The sequence below is a fragment of the Stenella coeruleoalba genome, assembly GCF_951394435.1.
Source record: "Stenella coeruleoalba genome assembly, chromosome: 18".
Taxonomy (NCBI): domain Eukaryota; kingdom Metazoa; phylum Chordata; class Mammalia; order Artiodactyla; family Delphinidae; genus Stenella; species Stenella coeruleoalba.
Window position 1 is genome coordinate 24087301 of NC_137164.1, and position 27932 is coordinate 24115232.

Genomic DNA, 27932 nt, shown 5'->3' on the forward strand with positions numbered 1-27932 from the left:
GGCCCTAGAGCACGCGGGCCTCAGTAATTGTGGCGCATGGGCTTAGTTGCTCTAAGACATTTGGGATCGTCCCAGACCAGGGCTTGAACCCGTGTCCCCTGCATTAGCAGGCGGATTCTTAACTACTGTGTCACCAGGAAAGTCCCTGGAACAAATGCATTTCTTAGGTTGTGTTTTCTTCTTTTTTAATACAGGAAAGCATAAAAACAAAAATAGCCCTAAACCTCAATGGCCAAATGAGCCCTTTGACATTTCTAAAAATTAAAATAATAATAATAATATAAATCTGGAAAATTAAAGGTATAGAAAGGTATTTTGGTAGGCAGAATAATATTCTCCTCCCTGCCGTCCAAAATGGCCATGTCCTAATCCCTGGAACCTGTGAATGTTACCTTACATGGCAAAAGAGACTCTGCAGATGTGATTAAATTAGGGACCTTGAGATGGGGAGATTATGCTGGATGATTTGGGTAGGCCCAGTGTAATCACAAAGATCCTTAGAAGTGGAAGAGGGAGGCAGAAGAAGAGATCAGAGTAAAGCAACGTGACAAGGACTCAACCACCTTTGTTGGCTTTGAAGATGGAGGAGGGGACCCTGAGCCAAGGAATGTGGGCAGCTTCTAGAAAGAGCAAGGAAATACTTACATCATCTTCTTTAGTTCCGCCCCAAAAGTTAGTGCCTCCGGCGTAGCTGGGAATGTTCAACACTGCTATCCCTTGCAGACTGGGGAGAGGAATATACTGCCCATCACACTGTAAGGTCAAAGGCTTAGAGGTCAGATAAAAAGAGCAAAACCACAAGTTTGGAAGATACTAGAATACCAACGACAAAGGATGATGGAGGAAGGTTTGTGCATAATGTGTGCTTTCCTGTAAATATATTCCTCCACATTACCTTTATCTTATTCTTTTAATTTAAAAATTTTAAAAGGGTAAATAATTATAGCCGAAGTTGTTACAGAAAACCAAATTGAAAAAAATGTTTTACAAAACAACCGAAGTGTCCACTGACAGATGAATAGATTAAAAACGTGTGATATTATAAACTTGTGATATATATATAAATGGACTATTATTCAACGACGATAAACAAGGAAATCTTGCCATTTGCAACAACATGGATTGGCTTGAGGGCATTATGCTTAGTGAAATAAGTTATAGAAAAAGACAAATACTGTATGATCTCACTTATATGTGGAATCTAAAAACAAAGTAAACAAACAAGTAAAATTAAGCTCATAGATACAGAGAACAGCTTGATGGTTGCCAGGGGCAAGGGGGTAAGGGGTGGGCAAAATGGGTGAAGGGAATCAAAAGGTACAAACTTCTAGTTATAAGATAAATAGGTCATTGAAATGTAAAGTACAGCATGGCGACCATAGTTAATACTCTATTGAGTATGTGACGGTTGCTAAGAAAATGGATCTTAAAAGTTCTCATCACAAGAAAAAACATTCTGTAATTGTGTATGGTGATATTTATTAACTAGACTTATTGTGGTGATCATTTTGTAATACATATAAAATACTGAATCATTATCCTGTACAGCTGAAACTGATATAATGTTGTATGTCAATTATACACCAAAAAAAGAAAAAGAAAACAAATGTTTTATCTCTTCTTTCCTCCAAAATCAGGCAGTACTTTTCATGAGTCTCTCCCAAGTCACTTAAGATATTCTTAATTGCATAATAGTCATCTTTGTTCTTACTTTAAACATTGAAAGCAGGCTCTTTGAGGGTAAACTCTGGCTCCTAACCATCTCACCTAGCACCTCTCACACTCTCTGGTAGTTTGCTTGTGCTCTGTAACTAACTGGTGACTAGCTAAACTCAAGACTGAGCTTTTTAAGGAAAAAACATGTATGTCAGAAAGCACTTTACACTCCATGCCTTCTAATTAATCACGTAAATGAAAATGAATTACCACTTAAATTAAAAGAAACATACAATATCACATAGCTGACAAAGTAATTACATATGACATATGAGTAAATTCTTACCGAAGAGAAGGTTTAAGCCTTCGTTTCTAAGAGAGGAGTTTGCAGATGTCATACTTAAAACAGATGCTATATTTTCATTAAGTAATTCCCAAATTTAAAAATAATTAACATAATTTTAGAAAAATTGCATTTTAATGCCCAATGAAAATTATCTTCAACCTTTAGAACAAATGAGAATCCGGTCTGAACCCACTTTTCAAATATTTTAAATAACTGAGAATACTTCCTAACACTAACCCTTACAGGTGTTTTTACAACCTTTCTTTTCTTTTACATAAAAACACATTCAAAGGTCCACACTGTATCTAGGCACCTAGGGCCATTCCTGGCACATAACTGGTGATCAATGTGTATTTGTTAAATGAAAATATTTAGTGGAATAATAAACGTTTTTCTGAACCCAGAAATTGAACAAATATCATATGGCTAACAAAGGAAATGGAAAAAATGTTATCTCTGTAAATATAAAAGGCATATTTTAAAAAAAATTCAGAGACGTCCTTAAAGATTTTATAATGGATACACTATTTGCAAGCATAATATGGAAAAAGATGAAAGCTGTCAGAAGTTCCACATACTTTGCTGAGTTTAATGTATATACATTAGGCAAAACACCCATGGTTAAGAGCTTAATATCCATTTCACAGAGTCTCATAGGGAAAAAGGAGCAGTACAGATTCAATAAATTAAGGTCACCTGACTCAACTGTTTCTCTCATATTTGGGAGTAACTTCAGTAGTCTTACATTCTTTTGTAATCTTCTCTATCTCTCCACATTTCCACTTGTGGTTCATAATGTGGCAAAATGCTTTAAAACTGCAGCGACACTTTTTTTTTTTCTGATTAGTGTCTGCTTTTTCTGCTCCTTTCACTAGGCAATGTGGTGTAGTGGGAAGATAGTGGGCCCGTTTTGAATTCTGTCATTTATTTGGGCAAGAGCCTTAAACTTTCAGGGCCTCATTTTGCCATACCTTGTCCATATAGTGTGGCCAATAAGGTAAGGGACAGGAAAGGATCTAAAACACATAGTAAGGAGTCAGTCAATGTCTTTCTTCAGTCACAATTACGAATTAATGTTTTATGGGGAAAAAACATTGGAGTTGAAACTTCAGCTTCTCCAGTTATCAACTGTTTGATTTTAGTTAGGCAAGTGACTTCATGCTTCTGAAATAACTAATAATACCTGCCTCATAAAGAATGAAAATAACTACCTCATAAAGTGTAAGAATTAAAGGTGATTTGTATTGATAGGAAGCATTTAGGAAACTTCAATTATTATGACTTAAAATATAGCTATAATAATTATTATTGAATGAACTGAACAAAGATAGAAAGTACTATTATATAACAAGCCAAATTTAACAAATTATGGAGACATGTTATGAGATTATGGAAATATGTGAAATTACAAAAAACATGAAGTAAAAAACATGAATTAACTATTTGTTAATAATCTCTTTTCACTTAAGTAACTTGTTAGAGATAATTAAAACAAAAAATACATTTAAATTAAAAGGTTCTATTTACTATGATATTTTGAGGGATTTGTGAAACTTCAGGCATTGTAGAATTGCGTCAGAATTTGGAAACTTAAAATGGAAAAATCTGTTTAAAATGCTATCCTGGGGACTCCCCTGGCGGTCCAGTGGTTAAAACTTTGCCTTCCAATGCAGGGGGTGCAGGTTTGATCCCTGGTCAGGGAGCTAAGATCCCACATGCCTCTTGGCCAAAAAACCAAAACATAAAAAACAGAAGCAATTGGGCTTCCCTGGTGGCGCAGTGGTTGAGAGTCCGCCTGCCGATGCAGAGGACACGGGTTTGGGAAGATCCCACATGCCGTGGAGCGGCTAAGCCTGTGAGCCATGGCCGCTGAGCCTGCGCGTCCAGAGCCTGTGCTCCGCAATGGGAGAGGCCACAACAGTGAGAGGCCCGCGTACCACAAAAAAAAAAAAGAAGCAACATTGTAACAAATTCAATAAAGACTTTAAAAATGGTCCACATCAAAAAAGTCTTAAAAAAAACGCTACCCCATATATATGTACTCCCATGGCCCTACCATTTCACAGAGCACCTCAATTCCATAGGAACATCCAAATTTCAGGATCTAATGACAATGGTAATTGTGTCACGCATATCCAGTGTCTATACCTCCTTTGGTGTGCAGTTGATAACCACGTTTATTTTTTCCCCTCAAGTGTTTAAACACTATTCAAGAGAAACTGAGGCCAAATCAGCTCCACAAATAAATCTTTTTTTTTGGAAAGTAAGATAATCTGAAATGTCTTTACTTCTAGATGAACTTACCTCAAGTTGAACTCTCTGTTCCAAATTCTTGTACGATCTCTGTAGTAACTCCCGGGTTCCGAGGACTCCATACCACATCAAGTTTTTAGTTCGGCTCCTGAAAATCAATGTTGGCAGAGAATTTCAGTATAACTATTATTTATTTACTCTTGAAAGGCAGAGAGAGCAAAAGAGGTAGTAAACGAAATTAACGTAAAATTGCCTTTGCATAATTACATTATTGCTATTACCAAAATTACCTGCATTTTTCAGGGTGCTCCTCTCTCTTATTATTAAATTCTAATGAAATTTTTGCATCTAATCCAATCCCAAAGTAATTGTTCATGACACATTTTTCAGAATATCCATCTCTATAATAAGGAAAAGTACATAAAAGTCAATTTCTGGTTCCTAAAAACAATTACAATCTGCACACAAAATAGCGCTTAACACCATTCAAGCCTCCATTTCTTATAGAAGAAAGGGAAGCTTAGCAGGAATCATTTCCTATTCACATGCCATGCGCACGACCCCAGTACATGTCTGTGAGTTTCACTACATATGATGTAAAGTGATGGTGGGCAGGGCAAAGCAGAGACAGAGTCATGGTAATGCTTTTCTATTAATTGTAACAAAATCTTCGTTCTACCTCCCACATAAGCCCCTCACTATGCACACAAATGGGAGGGCCTTGCAGTCAGATGTCAATTGTCCTCTTTTTTTAATTAGAAAGTCTCCTCCACACTTGTACTTTTATTGAACATTTATTGAGCAGAAAACAACTAGATCGAGTCCCTTCTTCTAGGTGCTCTGGAAAGTAAATACAAAGGAGTACAGTAGTGTCTTTCAAGAGTGTCATTAGAGAAATGAGACATAACAAAAGCACAATTAAATATGGAAGTAAAAAGAAGTACATACTGAACAGCTAATTTTTTTAAGGAGTTTTGAGAAGGGAAGGGACCGATGTGGGCCAGAAGCTTTCTGAAATAAGTAAACCTAGAGGCCGAATGTGGAAAGATGGCAGAATTGGCAAGACGGAGAAAAAATGAGGTGAAAGGAATAGGCAAAATGTGAGGAGGAAGGCAGTGATGAATAAAATATTCCAGGGAAAAGTGTGCAGAGCTGTGACTCACTTCGCCATTGGGTTGTTATCCAAGACCACGCACTGGAAGGGACCTACCTCAGATCATGAAAACCACTGTATTTCAAGTGGGTCAACGTACTCATCATTATCGACTTTTGAAATTTTCTGATGATCCTTTTTGGATGTGAAACTATATTTACTGCAATGCATTTAAAATGTTACCATTCGTATAAAACAGAAACAAGGAAAGCCAAAACAAAATATTTGCAGGAGTATTTTCTTACACTGAATCTGGATCTGGGTCGATGAATGGCGTTGCACCGAAAGGATCAATATTTGCTAGTAACATTTTGTTGATAATAGAACTCCCAGCAATTGAGGCAGCTAGTCCTGCTCTTAAACCTGGACGGAAAAAAATACAGGATCACACGTTAAGAGAAAACCAGAAAGAGCCAGTCCATTGTTTTTAGACCTAATCAGAAACACCTTGCTCCCAAAGCATGGCTTTCAGTCTCTGTTCTTCTCATTAGTCATAACTAAGAACTATGACGTTGGTAAATACAAGGGTTTTTTTTAAACTTTTTATTTTATATTGGAGTCTAGCCGATTAACAATGTTGTGATAGTATCAGGTGCACAGCAAAACAACTCAGCCACACATGGTAAATACAAGGTTGTTGATGCTTCTTGGGATCTATATGTTGTCATAAAAAATGAAGCAGGTGAGGACCTAAATAGGAATCTCTTTGTGACGGTTTCTTATTTACCATCAATGATTCTGTAACTTCAACAAGTAAATATTACTTCCTTTTTATTAGCAAATAAGGTAGTAAGCCTGTAAGGAATTTACAATAAAGGCTGAATTATCCAGAATGTCATAGAGTTATCACTTCCATACTCTCAAAACACAGATAATGATACTCAAGTAAAAATGTTGACATGCTAAGGTGAAAATTCAGTTTTGGTGTCAAGAATAAGTAGCAAAATATTAAACACAGGTATTTATGAATTTTAGAAGAATACAGTATTGAACATAAAAATGAAGCATTTATATTACCTCTAAATATGCAAAACTTCAAATTCATTTCAACAACTAGTCAGCTTTCGACTAACTAGTTATGGTATTCAAAGTTAACGAAGTTTATGATCTACAAACCCAATATTAAGGCTAGAAGCACTGAAGTCTGGCGAGAAGACAAAGGGATAGGGACCCAAGGGAACAGATCAACAAAAAGGAAAGAATAGTTCAGAAAAATATGTCATGCAATTGAGGAACGCGAGGAAAAAAAGTCCTTTCGTTAGCAAACATTCCTTTCCTCAACAATGTGCTCCTCTTAGAAGACATTTATTATTTAACTACAAAGTTTAGCTGATTATCAAATAATCAAGATGAATTTTATTCTGTCATTTAATCTCATAGTTTTGAATATGCAATGGTATACTCTGCTATGACAGTTCCCTTTATGTCTAAATAAGTAAACAGATGAACAAAACAACCATGCTGGTGAGAGAAAAGAATAGTTTGAAGAGGTGAAGAGTCATATTTCAGATGCCCCATAGAAAAGTACAGTATTTTCTAAAATGTTTTAAGGTTAGCCATATTTACAGCTTCAGCCCAGAAAGGTTCATCCCAGGGCTCCAGGTTTGAAGAGAGATATGACCTCTAGACATGGAAGCCTTTCCAGAACCAAATGTGTTCTGGATTTATCTTTTTTATTTTAATATTTTCATTAAGATATAATTTACATACCATAAAATTCACTCCTTTAAAGTATATAATTCAGTTATTTGTAGTATATACACAAAGTTGTGCGATGATCACTATTAATTGACTTTTTATTACTCCCCCAAAGAAACCCCTTACCCATTAGCAGTCATTTTCCATTCCTCCCATTGCCCCCTATTCTCAGATCCTGGGAACCACTAAACTATCTTCTTTCTCTGTGGATTTGACTATTCTGGACATTTCATGTAAATGGAATCATATAATATGTGCCTTTTTGTATTGAGCTTCTTTTGCTTGGCATAATGTTTTCAAGGGTAGTCATGTTGTAGCATATATCAGCGCTTCATCCTTTTAATGGTTGACTAATATTCCATTGTATGGATATACCACATTTTGTTCCTCCATTCATCAACTGATGAATATTTGGGTTGTTTCCACTTTTTGGCTGCTATGAACAATGTTGCTAAAAACAGTCATGTACTAGTTTTTGTGCAGACATGTATTTTCAGTTCTTATGGGTATATATGTAGTAGTAGAGTTTCTGGATTATATGTTAACTCTGTGTTTAACCCTTTGAGGAACTGCCAAACTGTTTTCCAAAATGGCTGCACCATTTTACATTCTAACCAGCAGTGTATGAGAGTTCCAATTTCTCCATGTCCTTGCCAATATTTGTTATTATCTGTCTTTTTTTGATAGTCATCCCAATAGGGTAAAGTGGTATCTCATTGTGGATTTGACTTCATTTCCCTGTGAGTAATGATGTTGAGCATCTTTTCATGTGCTTATCGGACATTTGAATAACTTTTAGGGAAAATGTCTACTCAGATTTTTTGCCCATTTTTAAATTGGGATATGTCTTTCTATTGTTGATTTTTTAAGATTTATCTATATATCTTGGATGCTAGTCCTTTATCAGATATATTATTTGCAACTATTTTCTCCCATCCTGTGGATTGGATCTCACTTTCTTGACAGTGCCCTTTGATTCACAAAAATCTTTAATTTTAGTGAAGTCCAATTTATCTTTTTTTCTTTTGTTGTTTGTGTTTTTGGAGTCATGGCTAAGAAACATTGCCTAATCCAAGGTTATGAACATTTATGTCTATGCTTTCATTTTATAGTTTCATATTTTTAGCTCTTACCTTTAAGTCTTTTATCCATAATGAGTTAATTTTTATATATGGTGTGAGGCAGGGGTCCGTCATAATTCTTTGCATGTGAATATCTAGTTGCCCTGGTACCACTGATTGAAAAGACTATTCTTTCCTCATTAAATAATTGTCTTCGCACATTTGTTGAAAATCAATTGACCATAAATGTAGGGGTTTATTTCTGGACTTTCAGTTCTATTCTATTCATCTATATGACCATTTTCATGGCAGCACTATGCCGTTTTGATTACTGTAGCTTTGGAGGAAATTTTGAAATCAGAAAGTGATTTTCCTTCAACTTTGTTCTTCCTTTTCAAGACTTTTCAGCTATCCTGAGTTCTTCGTATTTCCATTAAGAATTTTAAGGTCAGCTTATCAATTTCTTCAAAAACGGCAATTGTGATTTTGATAAGGGTTGTGTGGAATCTTTGGCTCAATTTGAGGAGAGCTGCCATCTTAGTAATATCTAGTCCTCTGATCCATGAACACAGATGTCTTTCAATTTTGTTAGGTCTTTTAAAATTTCTTTCAACAATGTTTTGTAGTTTTCAGTGTTCAAATAGTTCAGCTTCTTGGTTAAATTTACTCAGTTGTTTGGGTTATTTTGGATGCTACTGGAAATTATGTTCTAAAGATCTTCAGATTGTTCATTACTAGTGTACAGAAATACAATTATTTTTTATATATTGCTCTTTTATCTTGAAAACTTGTTGTTTTTGTTTATTAGCTCTAATTGTGCGTGTGTGTGTGTGTGTGTGTGTGTGTGTATATATTCCTAGGATTTTCTATATACAAGGTCAAAGCATGAAGAGATACAGTTTTGCTTTCTCCTTTCCAGTTTGAACGCCTTTAAGTCTTTTTATTTTGACTAATTGCCCAAGCTAGAAGCTCCAGCTCCAACAAGGCTGAATAGAAGTGGCTAGTTTGGACATCCTTGTCTTGTTCCTAATATTAGGGAGAAAGATTTCAGCCTTTCACCATTAAATATGAGGTTGGCTATAGGTTTTTCATAGATGCCCTTCTCAGGCTAAAGAAGTTTTTTTTCTATTCCTAGTTTGTTGAGTGGTATTACCACTGGAAGGTGTCGAATTTTTTTTAAATGGCTTTTCTGTATTTATTGAGATGATTGTATAGTTTTTGCTCCTTATTCTATTAAGATGGTATATTACATTGATTAATTTTCATATGTTGCATCAATTCTGCATTAGTAGGATACTATTCACTTGATCATGGTGTATAATTCTTTTTATATGTTGTTGGATTCAGTTAGCTAGGATTTTGTTGAGGATTTTTGTGTTACTATTCATCAAGGATATTGGTCTATAGCTTTCTCATGATGTCTTTGACTGGTTTTGGTGTGAGGGTAATACTGGCCTCACAGAATGAGTTAGAAAGTGTTCTTTCAACAACAACAACAAAAAGACACAAATGATCTTATTTCCAAAGCGGAAAGAGACTAACAGACAAAGAAAACAAACTTACGGTTACCAAAGGGGAAAGGGACGTGGGGGGAGGGATAAATTAGGAGGCTGGGATTAACATACACACACTACTATGTATAAAATAGATAACCAACAAGGATCTATTGTATAGCACAGGGAACTATACTCAATATTATGTAATAACCTATAAAGGAAAGGAATCTGAAAAAGAATATATGTATGAAACTGAATTGCTGTGCTATACACCTGAAACTTACATGATAATGTAAATCAACTACACTTTAATAAAAAATAAATAAAATGTAAGTTAAGAAAAGTGTTCTTTCTTTTTCTAGTTTTTGGAAGAGTTTGTAAGGGACTGGTGTATTAATTCTTCTTTAAACATTTGGTAGAATTCACCAGTGAAGCAATTTGGGCCTGGGCTTTTCTTTGGAGAAAGTTTTTCTCTTTCCTTGTCATAGATCCAGCTAGATTTTCTATTTCTTCTTGAATCAGTTTCAGTAGTTTGCCTGTTTCTAGGAGTTTGTCCATTTCATCTAAGTTATCTAATTTGTTGGCATGCAATATTTTATAGTTTTTCCTTACAATCCTTTCTATTTCTGTAAGGTCCATAGCAATGTCTCCTCTTTCATTCCTGATTTAAGGAACTTGAATCTTCTCTCTTATTTTCTGGGTCAGTCTAGCTAAAGGCTTATCAATTTTGTTAAACTGTTCACAGAACCAACTTCTGGTTTTACTGATTTTCTGTAATGTTTTATATTCTCCTATTTCACTTATTTCCACTCAAAACTTTATTATTTCCTTCCTACTGCTTGTTATGGGTTTGTTTACTCTTATTTTTCTAGTTTATTAAAGTGGAGAGTTAGGTTTTTGTAGTCATTCTACTCTTCAAATATAGACATTTAATACATTTCACTCTAGCACTACTTTAGCTGCATCAAATAAATTTTGGTATGGTGTATTTTTGTTTTCATTCATACCAAAGTATTTTTTAAAATTTCTCTGTGATTTGTTTTTCTTTGACCCACTTATTTCCACATATTTGTGCATTTCCCAAATTTCCTTCTGTTATTGATTTTTAATTTCATTCCATTGTGGTTGGAGATCATACTTTGTATGATTTCAATCCTTCTAAATTTATTTAGAATTGTTTTATGGCCTAATATATGGTCTATCTTGGAGAATTTTCCATATGCACTTGAGAAGAATGTGTATTTTGCTATCGTTAGGTGGAGTGTTCTGTAGACATATTAGCTACACTTGTCTTACGTGTTTTTCAAATTTTCTATTTCCTTCTTACTGTCTAGTTGTTTTATTCATTACTGAAAGTGGGATAATAAAGTCTCCAACTATTATTATTGAATTATGATTCACCTTTAAAAATAATTTGTAGGAGAAATTGATTTTCAGGGTGTAATTTGGGTTCCAATCTACTCTGGAACGAATCTGGAACGATTTCACTGAGTCAAACAAATGGTACTTAAGGAGACCTCTGAGACATCTACATCTACATCCCATCCTTTCCACACAAGTCCTTTGGTTTCTGCTAATATTATCCTAATCCCAAGTCTTTATCCAGGGAAGGCTATGGAGATACATAAAAGGTAGTAGAATATAAGATCAAATTTACCATGAGTACCTACATACAGATTCCTGGGCTCCACTCTAGAACTACTCAATCAGAATTTCTCAGGGCAGGGTTCAGAAACACTTGCTTTAATACTTCCTAGGCAACTCTTGTACACACCAAAGTCTAAGGATCTGGACTCTGACTGACAAGAGTACCAAGAACATTTTCTTAAAGGAATATTTACCTTTAAGAACACATTTCTAGGGACTTCCCTGGTGGTTCGGTGGTAAAGAATCCGCCTTACAATGCAGGGGACGCAGGTTTGATCCCTGGTCAGGGAACTAAGATCCCACATGCCGCTGGGCAGCTAAGCCCACATGCCGCAAACTACAAAGCCCACCTGCCCTGGAGCCTGCGCACCACAACTGGAGAAGAGAAAACCCGCACACCACAACTAGAGAGAAGCTTGCGCACCACAATGAAGAGCCCACACGCCTCAACGACAGGTCCTGCATGCCTCAACGAAGATCCCGGTGCCACAACTAAGACCCGGCATAGCCAAAAATAAACAAAAATAAATAAATAATAAATCTTAAAAAAAAAAAAGAACACAGTTCTATAGTTCAGGAAAATGAGTACTTATACGTTTTCACGGAAATACTTAAAAATACACCATGTTTCAGAATCTGTACTACCTGGGCAGATTATTCTGGTATTGAGCACTGGGAGGTTTTCTTTACTGGCTGCCACAGCAGGACCAGAGCCAGAGTCAGTTTGGGAACGACTTGCCCGGCCATCTGGAGACCGAGGTGCAGTTTTAACTGTTGGCAAAAAGTCCAGATTAAAAGGAGATAAAGTTATAAAAATAAGCAAGTCCTTACACACTCATGACATGAAACAATTTCATACATGTTTAATCAGTAGAACCAAAATAATTACATTGTGTTTATTCTTTTACCATTTTCTGTTCATTTTCTTGAGATTTACTATGTGGAAGGAGTCTGCCACAGTTAGAAGTCTTGATCTCCCATTTTGAACAGATGGCAATTAATAAAAAATAGATGCTTACCGTAATTAAAGGTCAGTGATACTCATAATTTGAATGTGAGAAACCCATTATTTAAAAAAAAGGAAATTCTGAAGCCTGACAATTTTTGAAAACAGAACATGTGTTGCAGTATATACTACCAATGCAATCCTTTTCTCAAAAATGTTGGATAAATGATAAAATTTAAGGAATGTAATTCCCAGAGCTAACAGTGAAACATGAGTAGCATTTTCTTCTACACTTGGAAGGAAAAATATTATTTTTTCAAATGAAACCAATATACTTTTCCTGTACTTCCCAATTAATTATTTACTCAAGACAATGATTTGTCCAAAACAGTTTTATCATATTTTTATAAAAGCTCAATATGTTTAAAAAATTATTCCAAAACAGAATTACTCTCAAAGTAAACAACAAAGAGAGAGATTTAATTCTATCTAAACTGGGGCAATTTAATGGAGAGCAAATAGTATCTTTAACTAATTTAGGAGCGATTGGCAGGTGTTTAAAAAAACAGTAATCCTCAAACTCAATTTAAAAATACTCTAAAACTTAATTATCTTTACTCTCCCTAAGACTAATTACAAACTAACTATATTAATCTTACACACTCATCTCTCTGTTCAAAAACAGTCCACGTGCACTAAAGAAAAGTAGCAGAACAGCCACTTTTTTTTTTTGACAGATGGGAGCCCTGGAACTAATTTCTAATAAAAATAACCTTTTGATATTCATCTCTGATAAAAAACAGAGTGTGTTCTAGTGACTAAGACTGATCTTCCATTGCAGGTAACTAAATTAATGTTTCATGGTTCTTCTTAAACATAACATCTCATTGATCGTATTAATGTGTATTTTGCACATCTCAGATGTAAGAATTATTATATTATTCAATGATAATACAATGAATATGCTTCAAAAAATTAATGATTAATACAGAAACACTTCTACTGCTACTGATTCCCACTAAATTGGATTACTAGCCAAAAAATAAGATCAAATACTGCTCCGTAAAGACTTGTATAATCTATGCCTATTTCAATAACGATATCTACACCACTATATCTGTATTTTTTTGGTTTCCTTTGTAGGCTATAATGGAAGTGTCAAATTCATGAGAGTATAGTAAGGTGGGATGGTCGCTGGTTAGAAAACCATTACCAATGAGTGCTGAAAAACCAATCCTCCAAACAGAGCCATTCATCATGTCCAGAATGAGTAGCGTACAGGTATTGGAGTATTCTTGCATTACAGAAATATCTGGAGAATATTGCTCAAAACGGAGCATCGTATTTTAACGGGGTATCATAGTGACCAAATGGGTGCAACCAGAAAAAAAAAGTATAAAATCATCAAATTAGATTGGTAAAACAATTTAGGAGAGAGAATCTGGAAAAGAAGATATAATGTGTGGGAAGAGACTATGATGCCATGAAAGCTGTTTTCAGTATCATTTCAGGGTTGCTGCACAGCAGAGTCATCTTCAATATCGTGAAATGATGTGTGTAAAATTGCTTTTAAACTAGCCATAAAGCCCTACACAAATGTCAGTAGTTGTTACTGTTAACATTATCATACATAAAAGTTTATTAATAATAACTGTAATCATGGGTAGAAATTTAAGGAAGAATATATAAAGCTCAATACATTAACAAAAAAAAAAACTTCCTAAGAATTAGAGCTAACCATAAGAGGGGGACGAAGTGAAAGTGAGTAGTCCGAAGGCTCAATGACCATCGGGCAAGGTTGTAAAATATGCCTGCGTTGGATTATATTCTGCAGTGGGGCCATTTAAGGTCTAAAAGATCTAAGGTTATAAAATTGGGTTGTGTGCTGGAATAGGTACACATAAGGTCTAAAAGGACTAAGGATGTAGAATATAAAAGCACTGGTTGTATGTCAGACATGTGAGGTCTATAATATGGTCTAATTTCAAAGTTTCTAAGAGTTTTAAATACGATTAAGGACTACTCTTTCAAAGTTAGTGTAGTTAGCAACAACAGTGGAAGTAGCAACAATAATCATAATAGTGATAATGACAGCAAACATTCCTTTACAGCACAATGTACCAGGTGCTATTTTAGGCACTTAATGTGTGTTAACTTATTTAAAGGTCACAACAAGTAGGTACATTATTATCATTTTATCATTTTATCACTATTATCATTATAGCATTTCACAAATGAGGAAACCACAGAGAACTTAAGTAATCTATCCAAGTTTATATGTAATGAAAGTAAAAGCAAAAATTTAATGATGGCAAACAGTTGTGATATATCAATTGATTTTCATTAGTACTATGTAATTATTTTCATATTATCTTCTCATCTTCATTAATATTTCTGCTTGTTTTATTCTAGTAAATTAACACTTTTTCCCTCATACAACATGAAAAATTAAAAGTATAAATTCATTTTCAATTAAAACCTAAAAGGTAGAGAAATAGTTAATATTATTCAAGCAATATTATTCAAGCAACTACACAATAATTTCCTGGCAAAAATAATTTCAGTAGAGATAGGGCTGTAACTAGATGTCCTATGATTTAAAAACTTAATTTAGCGATAAGGATATCAGCCATCTAGGCTGATCAATGGAACTCAAGGGACTGATAAATTATTTAAATGTCAAGTTTTATGCATGTGAGGCCTGCAGCTTCCATATTATTCTCAAAGGAATCTGAGGGTTAAAATAGGTTAAAATCTGCTGTTTTGGTGTTTATTCTTTCTTCAGGAAAATTAAGATATTTAGCCACATTTGGTCCCCAAATCCTTAGTTTATTATGATGATTTCTAGATCATGTGATAAAAAAGGGATGTGAGAGTACTTGACAACGGTCTAAATAATGTTACCTTCATTATTTTAGCATTCATGAATATCTAAGCTTTAACTTCTGAAAAACCTTGTTAAAAATAAAAATACAAATGGTTTATTTCAAACTGATAGGCCTTTCAAAAACTAAAAGCAGAATTACATTTTATTTAATTCCAAAATAATTTTATCACAGTTTTCTTACCAGTTAATGACGCTTTTGCATCATCTTCTTTTGATTCATCTTTAGACTCATCTGTTTCTGTGCTATCGTAATCAAATGATTGATTAACTGGTTCAGAGGAGTGAACTGTCTGGTCATCCATCACTTTAAGTACCCAGAAGAGAAGTATGTTTGAACAAGCAAAAATAAGATCCATAAATATTAAAATATGCTTAAAAAAGGAAAATTGAAATAGAAACCCAAAGAGATTCCACATTCACAAATAAGCACTGATTGGCAATGAACTTTGGGGTCATGTAATGTCTGTTAAGTACTAGAGATTATAAAAGGAAATATTTTAAATTGTCAAAATTATATTTTTCGTGGAAGAGAAAAATAAAATATAAGAACTTTAGAGAATGAAATACAAGTCCAATTACAAGTTACAATCTGTTTCTGAATATTAATTATTTAAAGTTAACTTCTAATCTACTACTAAAATTCTAAGAGAAGTATACATGTTACATTAATACAAAAAATTAAAGTATAGGTGTAACTTTTATAAACTCTTAAAAAAGCAACATCAACATTTAGGAAATAAATGTTAAAATATTTTCAAAGTAGTTTATAGGTTTGATATTCTTTAAGAATTTAACAGATTCCAGTTTAAAAAATTTTAATTTTAGAAATATGATTTAAAGGTAATTTTTAACTTTATTTTAATGTTTCCAGTGTACTTTATCTCTGAAACTTTTTAAAGTGTGTCCAGACTGACCAATAGGAAAATTCCCTTGCGCTTGCCACGGGAATGCTGCTCCCTTCTTCAGAAGTTACTTTTGTTAATGTGTACCTTTTCCGGCCTCTTCAATGACTTGCCTCACTGCTTTCTTTAAACTGTTTGCCCGCAGCATTATTTCCCTCGGTTTGACAGTTTTCTGGGAGGAAGGTTTTGTAGTGTCATCCAAGAGTTGTTCCTTGCTTTCACACAAGGATTCTTCGCTGGACGATTCCACAGGATCTTCTTCTACAATGAGAGGGCTGATGCCCGGGAGAACAGGACTAGCCTGGGAATCTGTGTGCAAAGCCTGGAGCAGTTGTTCAAGCTTCTCATTTAGAACTGAACACTAAGAAAACAAAAACGCGGTAATGAATCTTCATTTAGTGGAGATGGAAAGTGATAGTTTAAATGAATGGTTTTTGATTTTTAGAGGAAAGATGCCTACACTGATATTTATCATTAATTGGTTATCTATTATAAATTATACCTTAGACAGCTATGAACTTAATAATTTATAATTTTTTTAAAAAACAGCACAATTTTTCTGTAAATTTACTGATTTATACTTCCAGAACTATTCAAGCACCACTGCACACGTGAAAATCTTTACAATCTTCCAAAAACTATTTTTCTTTAAAAGAAAACAACGAAAGCTTCACGATAAAGTGACACATTACATTAACAATTTACACATTATACAAAATTTGCTGTACATTATACAAAACATTGCATAAACTTTTTTTTTTAAGTAATCAACTTACGGCACTGCCAAGCCTGTCTGAGTCTTGTAAACTCACCTTCAAACCTTTGGCTTGCCAAGGAGTGACAGTACTTAAGGGATTATTGGCTCAAAGAAAGAGAAAAAGGAATATGCACAGGATAAGGAAGAACGATGCAGAACGATACAGAAAGAAAACAAGTACTGGGCCCTTGTTTCTTTCTGCTTTCCTTGAATTTTTAAGAGTAAAGAAACATTTAGAACTGAAGCTATTGATGCTACTGCCTAATATACAGTTTACCTCCACACAACTTCCAGTCCCTTCCGCCTCCCTTTGTTTTTGATGACATGCCAAAAGAGAGTTACAGCAGAGATAGTTATGAGAAAAAAGTGTGAGTACAGAGGGCTTCTGTTTTCTGAAGCTCTCCACAGAGGAGAAAAACAAGAGAAAGAGGCTGAAAACTTCAAATGTATTTTTCTATTTTCTTTTCCTTCCACTCAATCAAACCACCATCTACAGCTGGGGAAGATCATTCCTTTGCAAAGCCCAAGAGAGCCAAGCCTTTTGTGAGAATGCCCTGTCGTGAACAAATGAAAGCAAAGATGATAGCTTTCAAGGTTCAGTAAACTATTCTTATTTTAGCCTCAGAAAGCTCACAACGGAAAAGAAGTATCTATAAAGAAAAAGGCAAAGCAAGAAACAGAACCCTGAAAGAGGCCGAGGATCATAACATCTGGGAAATCCAAGCAGTGATGCTGGGAGGGAACTTGAGTGGCCAAGGTTTGCCTGGAAGTGGAAAACCATTCCTCTTCCCACTGGAAAGCCAACTTCCCAGCATTTCCCCCCATGTGACCCGACTACTGTGCATTTCTCCTTCAAAATGTCAATCAGTGGGAAAAAGGAGTTGAGTTATCAAGTTTGGCGTGTTGGTCTTCAGCAATGCAGTTCTCCTACATATTAAAGGGACTAACCATAAAGCATGTATTAAACCCTCCTATCTGATTCAAAAGTAATTTTTCCCTTGGTTTATGATATTTTGGCAAGAAAGCCACTTAATCAATTTAGCTGTAAAACACAGTTCAATATTAACACTGTCAGTAAAAAACCTTCATGTCCTGAACACTTCCCGCTTACTTTATTGGCCACGGCATCGGCTGCAACAGCTCTTTCCAACGTTTTTTCATGCGCCTTCTCTACTTTGGCAACGAAGTCCTTTACAGTTTCACAAAGTACCCTTTGAAGAAAAGAAATTGTGCAATTCAGGAAACTCGGTAGGCTGATTTGCTTTGATTTACAAACATATTTAAAAATAAGCACAGTTAAGTAAACTGTTAAAATATCGGGATCATTTGTTTAGAAACCCATACTTGTATTTGCTGTGTAACATGTCCTATAGAAGTTCAAGACATTAGAAGTGATAAACGGATACATGAATAAACCTTGCTCTACATAATTTAAATAAGTCATTTTAAGGTTATAACAAGTCTTTCTCAAATATTTAAATTTTTAAAATTCTTGAGAAGAGTAGTTGTAGACCTTATTTAAAAAAGAAAGCATTATCTTCTGCACCTTATGTAACCTTATAACAGGACTTTCAGTGTTGAGCAGACAAGAATAAATCTGTCACTAATGGTGTCACTGTTGCTCTCTTATTCATTATATAGGTAACTATATTCTTCCTGAAGAGGAAAGAGGTTGTGCGTTATGCTGGAAACCAACCTGCCTCTTGACTTGAGTTATAGTCTCTGTAAATCCATTCATTTTTTTCCTTAAGATAACCAATGTAATACCATGCAGACTAACTGAATTTAGGTCTTGTTCGTGTCAGCAATATATGGTTTACTTGTTTGTTTCTTTTAATTACATTTGGTTTCTTTGCAATAGAAATAGACTAGAAGAAAAAAATCTGAAACATCAAAAAATTTGTCAAAAGTCTTTAGAACTGGTGTTGGATTAGAAACTACAACCAACAGAATGGTATAGGACCAGCTTTTTGTAGCAAGCACTTATAAAGTGATTTTGAAAACAAAATCAGACTATTTTAAAATAATAATATTTCTCTTTAACATTGATAAAGGTTGAGGAATTTTAGGGAAAAAAACCCCCAGATTACAGCAATTATTTTTTTTTCTGTTATACTCACAATTTTCTCTGGTATAGTGACATAAACTTTCCAGATACTTAAGTATTAGGAAATCGAGCCATTCAATAGATACAGTACACACACACACACACACACACACACACACACACACACACACACACACACACACACAGTCTTCAAACCTTCACATCTATCATCTAAGAAATAAATGAATCACTCCTAACATTTTTTGTTTTGTTTGTTATTTTTGGCAACCATTTCTAGATTTCACTTGGACAAAAGGTAATACTTCCTAACCTTTAACCATTTTGGTTGGGCTTTTAAACAGATTTCTAGAGACTCTAGCTAACCATTTATTAGAGATTCATTCATGTGTTTCATGTCAAGTTTGGTCTTCTTTGTTCATGTATAATACTTTTATGGAATTTCTTGAAATATTCAGACAGGCTACTATGAAATTTCTTCTATGAACTTTACTGAAAGTTTTTCTAAGACGTCCCACGTTTAAGAAGAGGAAACAATGATATTCCCTCCTCTTTACGGAACTCCAAAATAAAAGTTTTCCTTGTTATTATTACAACACTGTGTTGATAAATTTTCCTCTTGGATTTGTGAAATTGCATAATGCCGTAACATTATCATAGATACTTTTGCTGGCGTTTCACTAACTCCTAGGGACAGAGCCTGTCGGTCCATCAGTCTAGGAATGAAAGGGGCAGCAGAGGTGCTTCCTCACTTATGCCATGCTGCTGAGGCAGACAGAGGCTCAGGGAGAGAGGAGGATACTGTGTTAGGGAACGCTTGCCACTTAGTTGGGGGAATCTTATGGTCCACTAAGTTCCATATTCCAGAAGACAGAGGATATTTATAATCTGGAGGAATTAATTCACTTTTTGTTATACCTAAATGGTAAATGCAGAGGTTTTTAAAATAGAAATAAAACGTATACTTAAAAGCAGTGTGATTTCAAAGTCACACCAACGAGGAACTTGCAAACTTGGGGAAAAACAGTTTTAAGATGTATTTACTATAGTAACACAAAAAACATCCTCCAACTGATATAGTTTCCCACTTTAATACATAAAGACGTCCAGAAAATATGTAAAAAAATCAAATGAATGAAACTGGAACATGGATCTTCACATAGAGCTAAAAATATTCTAAATTCCTAATTCCACATTTAATTAACATTAGTTATCATTTTGATGAGGTATAGCCAGCACTGTACTTCTTTAGTTTTGTTCTCTCTCTTCCAAGCTGAACGTGGTCAAATTATTCAGTTGAAGCTAACAACAGTCCACACAGCTAGCATGCTTTATGATTTCCACTATCATCTTAATTATGTTATATATGGGATCTATACTTATCACTGGTAACAGCATCTTCATTTATCAGTTTTCCACTTATTTTTAATAGGGGTAAATGACAATAAAACATGCAAATGCTACACTAAGAAAAATACGGCAATGGTGCCCAAACAGAACCACAAGTTGGTAGTCAGTACCTGAAAACTTCATTTTTAATCTGATATTTAAAAGTTCCAATCAGAAATTAAAGGTAATTTACAAACATCAATGCATAATATATTAAAACCCCTAGCTATCTATGTGCTCTGAGGAAAGATTCTAACTACATATCTTACCTCATCTATTCAGTGAGGGCGTTTGCCTAAATTATCTCTAAGATAGATCCTATATCTAAAATTCTATGGTTCTATGACAATGGTTCCAATTTTATTATTTTTTCCTGCTAATGTTCCCATTTTCTGAGAGGTTTTTTTTAAAGTGTTTATTTATTTATTATTTTTTTTTGGTGCATCAGGTCTTAGTTGCAGTGTGCAGGCTCTCTAGTTGTGGCACGCAGGCTCCAGAGCACTGTAGGCTCTGTAGTTGTGGCGCGCAGGCTCCCGAGCGCATGGGCTCTGCAGTTTGTGGCATGTGGGTCCTCTAGTTGAGGCACAAGGGCTCAGTAGTTGCAGTGCATGGGCTTAGTTGCCCCGCAGCATGTGGGATCTTAGTTTCCCGACCAGGGATCAAACCCATGTCCCCTGTATTGGAAGGTGGATTCTTAACCACTGGACCACCAGTGAAGTCCCTGAGAATTTTTGTCTACAGAATAAATTGCATTTACTTAATAACTTGTTTTTTATTTTTATTAATAAATCACATCTATAATGACTAATTAGTCCTTCTGAATCTCAGAAGATAACTCATGTTACCATTACTGAACTGACAAAATTACAAAGTCAAGGAAATGTTGACTTTATGTTGATGAACTACATTAGTTAACCTACTTATTAGCTATGCTGATGAAATACAGCTTTTCCATCAGCATTTTCAACATTTTAACATGGTTAAAAATAGCTTAAGCTACTGGGAATTACTATTTTATGAAACAAATATAAACATACACAAGAGATTTAGTTAAAACCTTCTGCCTTAATGTATCATTCAACAAGTAAATGGCATTAACAAAAGAAGGGAATTCTTTATTTTATCTAGGTGGTAGTTAAAAGAATGTAGATGTAAATGTGTGTGTGTGTGATCTTTTTCTAATCACTAATAAAGTTGTACCTTTATGATTTGAGTACTTTACTGTGTATATGTCGTGCCTCAAATAACACAGTTTTTTAAAAGTAGGGAGAACTATTATAGATTTTCTAAGTCTTAGAGACATAAAACCCAAATGCAATACATGCCCTGTTTGGATTTTGATTTGAACGAATCAATTGTCTAAAAAAACCTTCAAGAAAATTAGGGGAAATGGAATATAGGTTGAGTAATTATTATTAATTTTATTAGACTTTTTAAAAAGATTATTGGATATACATACTGAAGGTGGAATAAAATGACTTCTGGGATTTGCTTAGAGATACTCCAGCAAGAGAAAGTGGGGAGTAGATGACAAAATGTTGATAAATACTGAAGCTGAGTGATGGGTATGGTGGGAAATCATTACACTAGTGTCTCTACTTTTTTGCATATTTGAAAAAAATCCATAACAAAAGTCAAAGTAAAAATATACTATTTCACTGGTACAAAGTTATTACACATTGTCCTCTCTTTTCTCTCTTGAACCTCTTTATGGCAAATCCCCCAGAATTTTAATATGCTGTTTTACAGTTCAGGCATCTGGGTGGGCCTGGGAGTTCAGACAAGTGACAAGAGGGGACCAAGGTTGTAACAGAATCTGCTTAAAGGCAAATGAGCTAGTCAGGGAGGAATCCAAAGTCATGCTAAGAGTAGAGCCTAGACAAGGAGCCAGGCGGAGGTCAAGGAAAAACTGTGAAATGCAGTTGGGTAAAACATGAGGTGATGATACCATCATTTAATACAGCACTCTGTAGTTTATAAGCTCTCATTTTATTTCATTACTCAAGTGAATTCCCCTAACAGTTCCACGAGGCAGGAAGGACAGGCATTCTTTCCATTCTTACACTTGATAAAACAGGCATAGGTCACGAAGCCAGCAAATGGTTGAATCTCATCTAGGGCCTCAGACTGACATAGTACAGCACTGTGACTGATGTCAGTGGTTTTCAAGCTGTTTTTCAGAAATATTTCAAGGATTTCATGAAAGCTTGATTAAAATTTCATTTAGAATATAATTTTTTAACATTTTAAAATATAGAATATAAGATTTTAACATTTTAAAATAACTGTTAGGCATACAAGAGCTTTTACTTTAGAATTCACTATTTTTTGTGCAAATCTCGTACTACATTTAATGCAGTTTCCAGTTATTTCTGTATTTCATGTTGGTTACATGGTCGTAAGGAAATTGTCTTCAATTAAATAAAAATGGCATCCTTACGACCATGTAACCAACATAAGATACAGAAATAATTGGAAACTGCATAGAACATAAGACTGCCACCTATAACCTTATTGCTTATTTCTCTGTTAAATAACTAATAATTTAATCCTATCCAATGTATTAATGCCAACAAAATAAAATTTTAGTTTTTTAATATTGGGATTCTGCATAAAATTTTATTTGAAAAAAGACAGTTATAAGTCAATTATCATCTTAAAGAAATAAAAATAAAAAACACATAAAATGTAAAAGAGGCAGTAATCAAACACCCGAAAGCCAATATTAAAGCTTTGCTAACATCTGAACTAAGAAAGGTGGCCAAATAAAATATTTACTTAACTGTATTAAAGAATAATTCTATAACTTGTTATACCTTTAAAAAGTTTCCATTGCAACTTTCAATCTTTTCTAGCCACGTCCTCTAAAATGTCCCATAAAGAGGCACTTGACTCATAGGGCAAGGGTGGCAAATGCAAATGTCTTCCTCATAGAAGTCACTTAAGAAATACCAGAGGAAGTAACTTTGGTATGTGAATTTGGCCCAAGAGGAGAAAGACGATAGGGAGTGCTAAGGCCTGGGACAAAGTAGAGATTTGTACATTTCACCATAAAGCAATCTAACTAATTAAAAAACACCCAATCGAGGCATCAACCAAAAAACCCATCAGCATCACTGCCCATCAAATAAAGCGCATCTGGAGCCCACTAATCTGGGCAACCAGTGTGCTTCCCTTGCCTTTTGCTGTTAACTCTTTTCCTATTGCTCAGTCCTATCTCCTGTTGCTGAAGGTTATGGCGCCAAAAGCAACTGTCACTACATCTGTGCTTTGGTCACAAGCAAATTTGTTTTTCGTGATTTATTTTGTCTTTCCTTGACTTCTCTGCAAATTAAGTATGTAACATGTAAAGTTTGTGTATTTTTCCCTCCATCACTTCCCCACTCCCTTTCTTTCCCTTCCCTTTCTCTCCTCTTTCTGTATATCAGTAATATTTCCTTGCTAAGCCTGAATCCTAAAGCATGCTGTTACTTTTGCTCGTCAGTTGAAAATTTCAGTGGGTTTCACTCCTTCCTGTAGTTTGACTTTCCAGTTCTCATGACAGCAGTATAGGGTGCTTCAAGACTAAATCTTAAATGCCAGACAGGCAACATTCGGGATAATAAAATCAAGGAGCTTTGGCTCCATGTATGGAATCAACTTAACTAAAATCTGATAACTTTGAATTCAAATATAATTACATCATTTAAACATACTGAGAAATGTCATTTTGAAAAATCTCATTATTATTTTCCTTTTCCTGGTGTAAACAATCTCTGAATAGTAGTGTTTATGGAAATAATGAATTATAGGGAAATGTGTCTTCCACATCATAATTAATCATAAATGTTTCTTTACATAAGAACTTAGATTAATCAAATTCTAGACATTCACTGTACCTTTCTGACAAAAATGTTTCGAATTAAGCCTCAAAAAACTAGCCTCTAAATAAACTCCACTGCAAATAAGATGCTAAGGTGGCTTTTAAAAAACCAGTGCGAATTTAGTATATCTAGTTCTATAACCTACTTCACAGATATTTTGGGGGGCGGAAATCACGAAGAAATGTCATAAGTGGTAGGAAAGAGCTTTCCTTTCATTTTCACCATATAACTATATCATGACTTGAACTCCACAACTCACTTGGCAGACGATATGACCACTGCATGTTCATCAGAATTGAGGATTTTTGTAAGATGAGCTGCAACTGAGTCTTCATAAATTGTCATCTGAAAAAATAAAAAACTCACACTGTATTATTGTTTCCGGCATTTATACAACTCAGTTATTACTGCTTCAAAAATGGGACCATTTTGACTCATCTGACACATGGTAATGGCTGTAATGAAATATAAATGGATTTAATGAAATAAATAATATATATGAAAGAGTCATTATACAAAATAGATAAACATTTCCTTTCTCTGAAAGGCTCTTTGTTTCTGGAATTCTTTAATTCATGTTCTTAGAAAAATCCATAAAATCCATTAAAAATTTCACTAATGTCAAATAGCTGAATATATATTAAAAAAAAACTCTTACAAGTCAGTACAAAAAAAGCAAGACAATCTAATAAAAATTGGCAAAAGACTAGAAATTAAAGAGGAAGATAGGGCTTCCCTGGTGGCGCAGTGGTTAAGAATCCGTCTGCCAATGCAGGGGACATGGGTTCGAGCCCTGGTCTGGGAAGATCCCACATGCTATGGAGCAACTAAGCCTGTGTGCCGCAACTACTGAGCCCACATGCCACAACTACTGAAGCCCGCACGCCTAGAGCCCACGCCCTGCAACAGGAGAAGCCAGCGCAATGAGACGCCCGCGCACCACAATAAAGACCCAACGCAGCCAAAAATGAATAAATAAAATTTTAAAAATGAAAAATAAATAAAAAAATAAATAAAGAGGAAGATATACAAGTGGTCCATAAGCAGATGAAAAGGTGATCAATCTCATCAGCCATCAGGGAAATAGAAACTAAAACCACAATGCAACACCCCTGTATATCTGCAGAATAGTTAAAAGGAAAACAACAGCAATGACTGGAAAATGCCATGTGCTGGCAAGGTTGTGGAGCAACAGAATGCTCGTACACTGCGGTGGAGGCACGAATTGATACAAACACTCTGGAAAACTGCTGGGTAGTATCTATTAAAGCAGAACGTATGCATAACACTGTAGGACTCAGCCATTCAGCTTCTGCTTATACTCAAAAGAAAGGCAGGTGTGCTTTCCCAAAAGACATGTGCTAGAGTGTTCACAGCAGCATCCATTCAATAGTAGAATGGATAAAAAACTGTAGTATATTCGTGCAACAGAATACGACAGGGCAACGAGAATGCATGATGTACCACTATGTCACAATACAGATGGATCTCACAGACATAATATTTAGGGAAAGAATTCAGAAATGAAGGCGTGTACACATACAAAATGATTCTATTTTATAAAGTACAAAAACGGACAAGATTAACCTATGCTGTTAAAAGTTAAGATAGTGGTTACTGGGGTGGGAGGTGGGGTGATGAAAGAAAGGGGGACACGGGGCAGGGGGCGGGTACCGGTAATGCTGCCTTGTGTCTGGGTGTTGATTACATGCGTTCATTTAGTTTCTGGAAACTTACCAAGCTGTATGTTTATGATATGTGCACTTTTCTGTATGTGTAATTCAATAAAAAGTTTTTAAAATGCTGAATGCATGTCATTCAATCATGTAAATAAGTATTTCTCTCAACGAAATAATCAAAATGCTAAAGGAATCCCATATCCCCTGATCTATTTGACTCAAACTTTAACATTCTGTTGAAAGAACACATCTTCCTAATACGTAAAAATGTGCACAATATTTAAACAGCCTCATATTCAGAGCCTTCCACCAAATGTTTGCCTCTACTCTATTCCATGTCACACAGCTCAAAAATGTCCATTATAAACTATCTGCTCTATTCAAGCTGGCCTCCAATGCTCTTCTGACTCAGGTAACCTTTCATTGCTTTTTACCAATCAGCATCAGTTTATTCACACACAAATGAAGATTCAATTACCCGTCCCCCTCTAAAGCCTTCCTGACTAGCTTCTTCCCAAAGCAATCTCAGTCCTGCTTTACAGCCATTGCCACCAATGGCAACCAGTGTGCTACTGATTTAAATTTCTATCTTACTGCCTTCAAAGGCAGAGCACATATGGAAAAGAAATTTTACCTGAAAGAAAGGAGGAGAGGGGAGGAACCTCAAAGTTTCACACAATATTGTATTGACTGATAAATCTACTTACTGATCCCTGGTCTAAACATTAAAAACCACATCTTTACAGTTAAGATCAGAAAAATGAAAATGTATCTTCTTAAAAAAAGCAAAGGAAGGAAATACTCTTCCAAAAAATTGATTTTATTTCTTTTCCCTACAGGGTAGACTGTCATAGCACATAAGCGTGCTGGGTCTTCGTTGCTGCACGCAGGCTTTCGCCAGTTGAGAGCACAAGCTCAGTAGTTGTGGCGCAGGGGCTTAGTTGCTCTGCGGCATGTGGGATCTTCCCAGACCAGGGCTCGAACCCATGTCCCCTGCATTGGCAGGCGGATTCTTAACCACTGCGCCACCAGGGAAGCTGGGATAAAATTATTGATGCCACTTATTAAGCTATTATGTAGTCACTTAGCAGCCTTAGGAAGGTAAAGTAATAACAGTTGACGTTTTTTATTGTGTACCAGGCACTGTGATTAAATACTTTGTATGTATTTATTCTATTCATTGTCCTGTTTTACAGCCAAGGGACCTAAGGCTCAGGTGAGTGATTTGCCCAAGAACCACAGCTAATGAAGAGCAGACAAGTTACAAGTAGGGATTCTGGGGCTTATTCCATCACACCCCCCACACACACCCTGACCAAGCAAGTCTTGGTCTTTGCCTAATTGTATCTGTCAAATATAAATTTCATAATTGATCAGGTGTATTACTATAACAGCCTCCTGGTTGGGCTTCCTCTGTCTCTCCTGCCCCTTTTCAAACCATTCTCCACTTCATAACAGAGTGATTTTTTTTTCTAAAGCACAACTCTGATCATGCCACAACCCAGCTTAACATGTCTAAGTTTTCTAGAGAAAGTCAAAAGTCTTCAGCTAACATGTAAGACTCTCCATGATCTGAACCCTCCTTTCCTCTCCTCTGCCCTGTCTTTTGACACCCTTCCCCTGCACCACACGCTCTAACTCTACAGGATTACTTGCAGTGCCCCAGATGTACCAAGGTCCTTACTATCAAGCTCTGCGTAATGCTCTTTTTCAACTAGCTAATTCTTACTTCTCTTTTGTTGTGCTGAAAACCCAGTTTAGGTACAACCTCCTCTGTAAAGACTTCACTGAACTTACCAGGCTAAGAACCCGCTCTTCTGTGCAATCATTATACCCTGAAAATAACTTAAACATTGCTGGTCATTTCCTTGTTTGGCCCTCCCACTAGACCAGAGATTCCCAAAGTTTCTGGGCTCAGGCATCCTTAGCGTCTTAGTAATTTCGTCACAGTGCCCCTGGGCCAAAAGAAATACTTAGTAGTAGTTAAGTCCAAACAGCTTAATAAGTATTTATGTCCTGACAACTTAATAACTATTTGAAAAAATAATACACATAAATTAAAAGAAAAGAAATACCTCATTTCATTCTTAAATAACTAGTCGTGAGCCTGTGGGCCCTGTATACATCTCAAACC

General features: G+C 35.3%; 1 protein-coding gene across 3 annotated transcripts in view; it reads right to left on the bottom strand.

Annotated features, from left to right (window-relative positions):
- Window positions 1–27932, bottom strand: part of DGKH (diacylglycerol kinase eta) — a gene marked incomplete at its 5' end in the record, with an annotated part of 183438 nt that overhangs the window by 32193 nt on the left and 123313 nt on the right. For all 3 annotated transcript variants that reach the window (XM_079903027.1, XM_079903028.1, XM_079903029.1), the window contains 9 exons: window positions 646–753; window positions 4307–4403; window positions 4546–4656; window positions 5654–5771; window positions 11956–12081; window positions 15325–15447; window positions 16133–16406; window positions 17914–18013; window positions 24379–24464. In XM_079903027.1, the coding sequence (XP_079759153.1) occupies window positions 646–753; window positions 4307–4403; window positions 4546–4656; window positions 5654–5771; window positions 11956–12081; window positions 15325–15447; window positions 16133–16406; window positions 17914–18013; window positions 24379–24464 (1143 nt within the window). The remainder of the gene's footprint in view (window positions 1–645; window positions 754–4306; window positions 4404–4545; window positions 4657–5653; window positions 5772–11955; window positions 12082–15324; window positions 15448–16132; window positions 16407–17913; window positions 18014–24378; window positions 24465–27932) is intronic.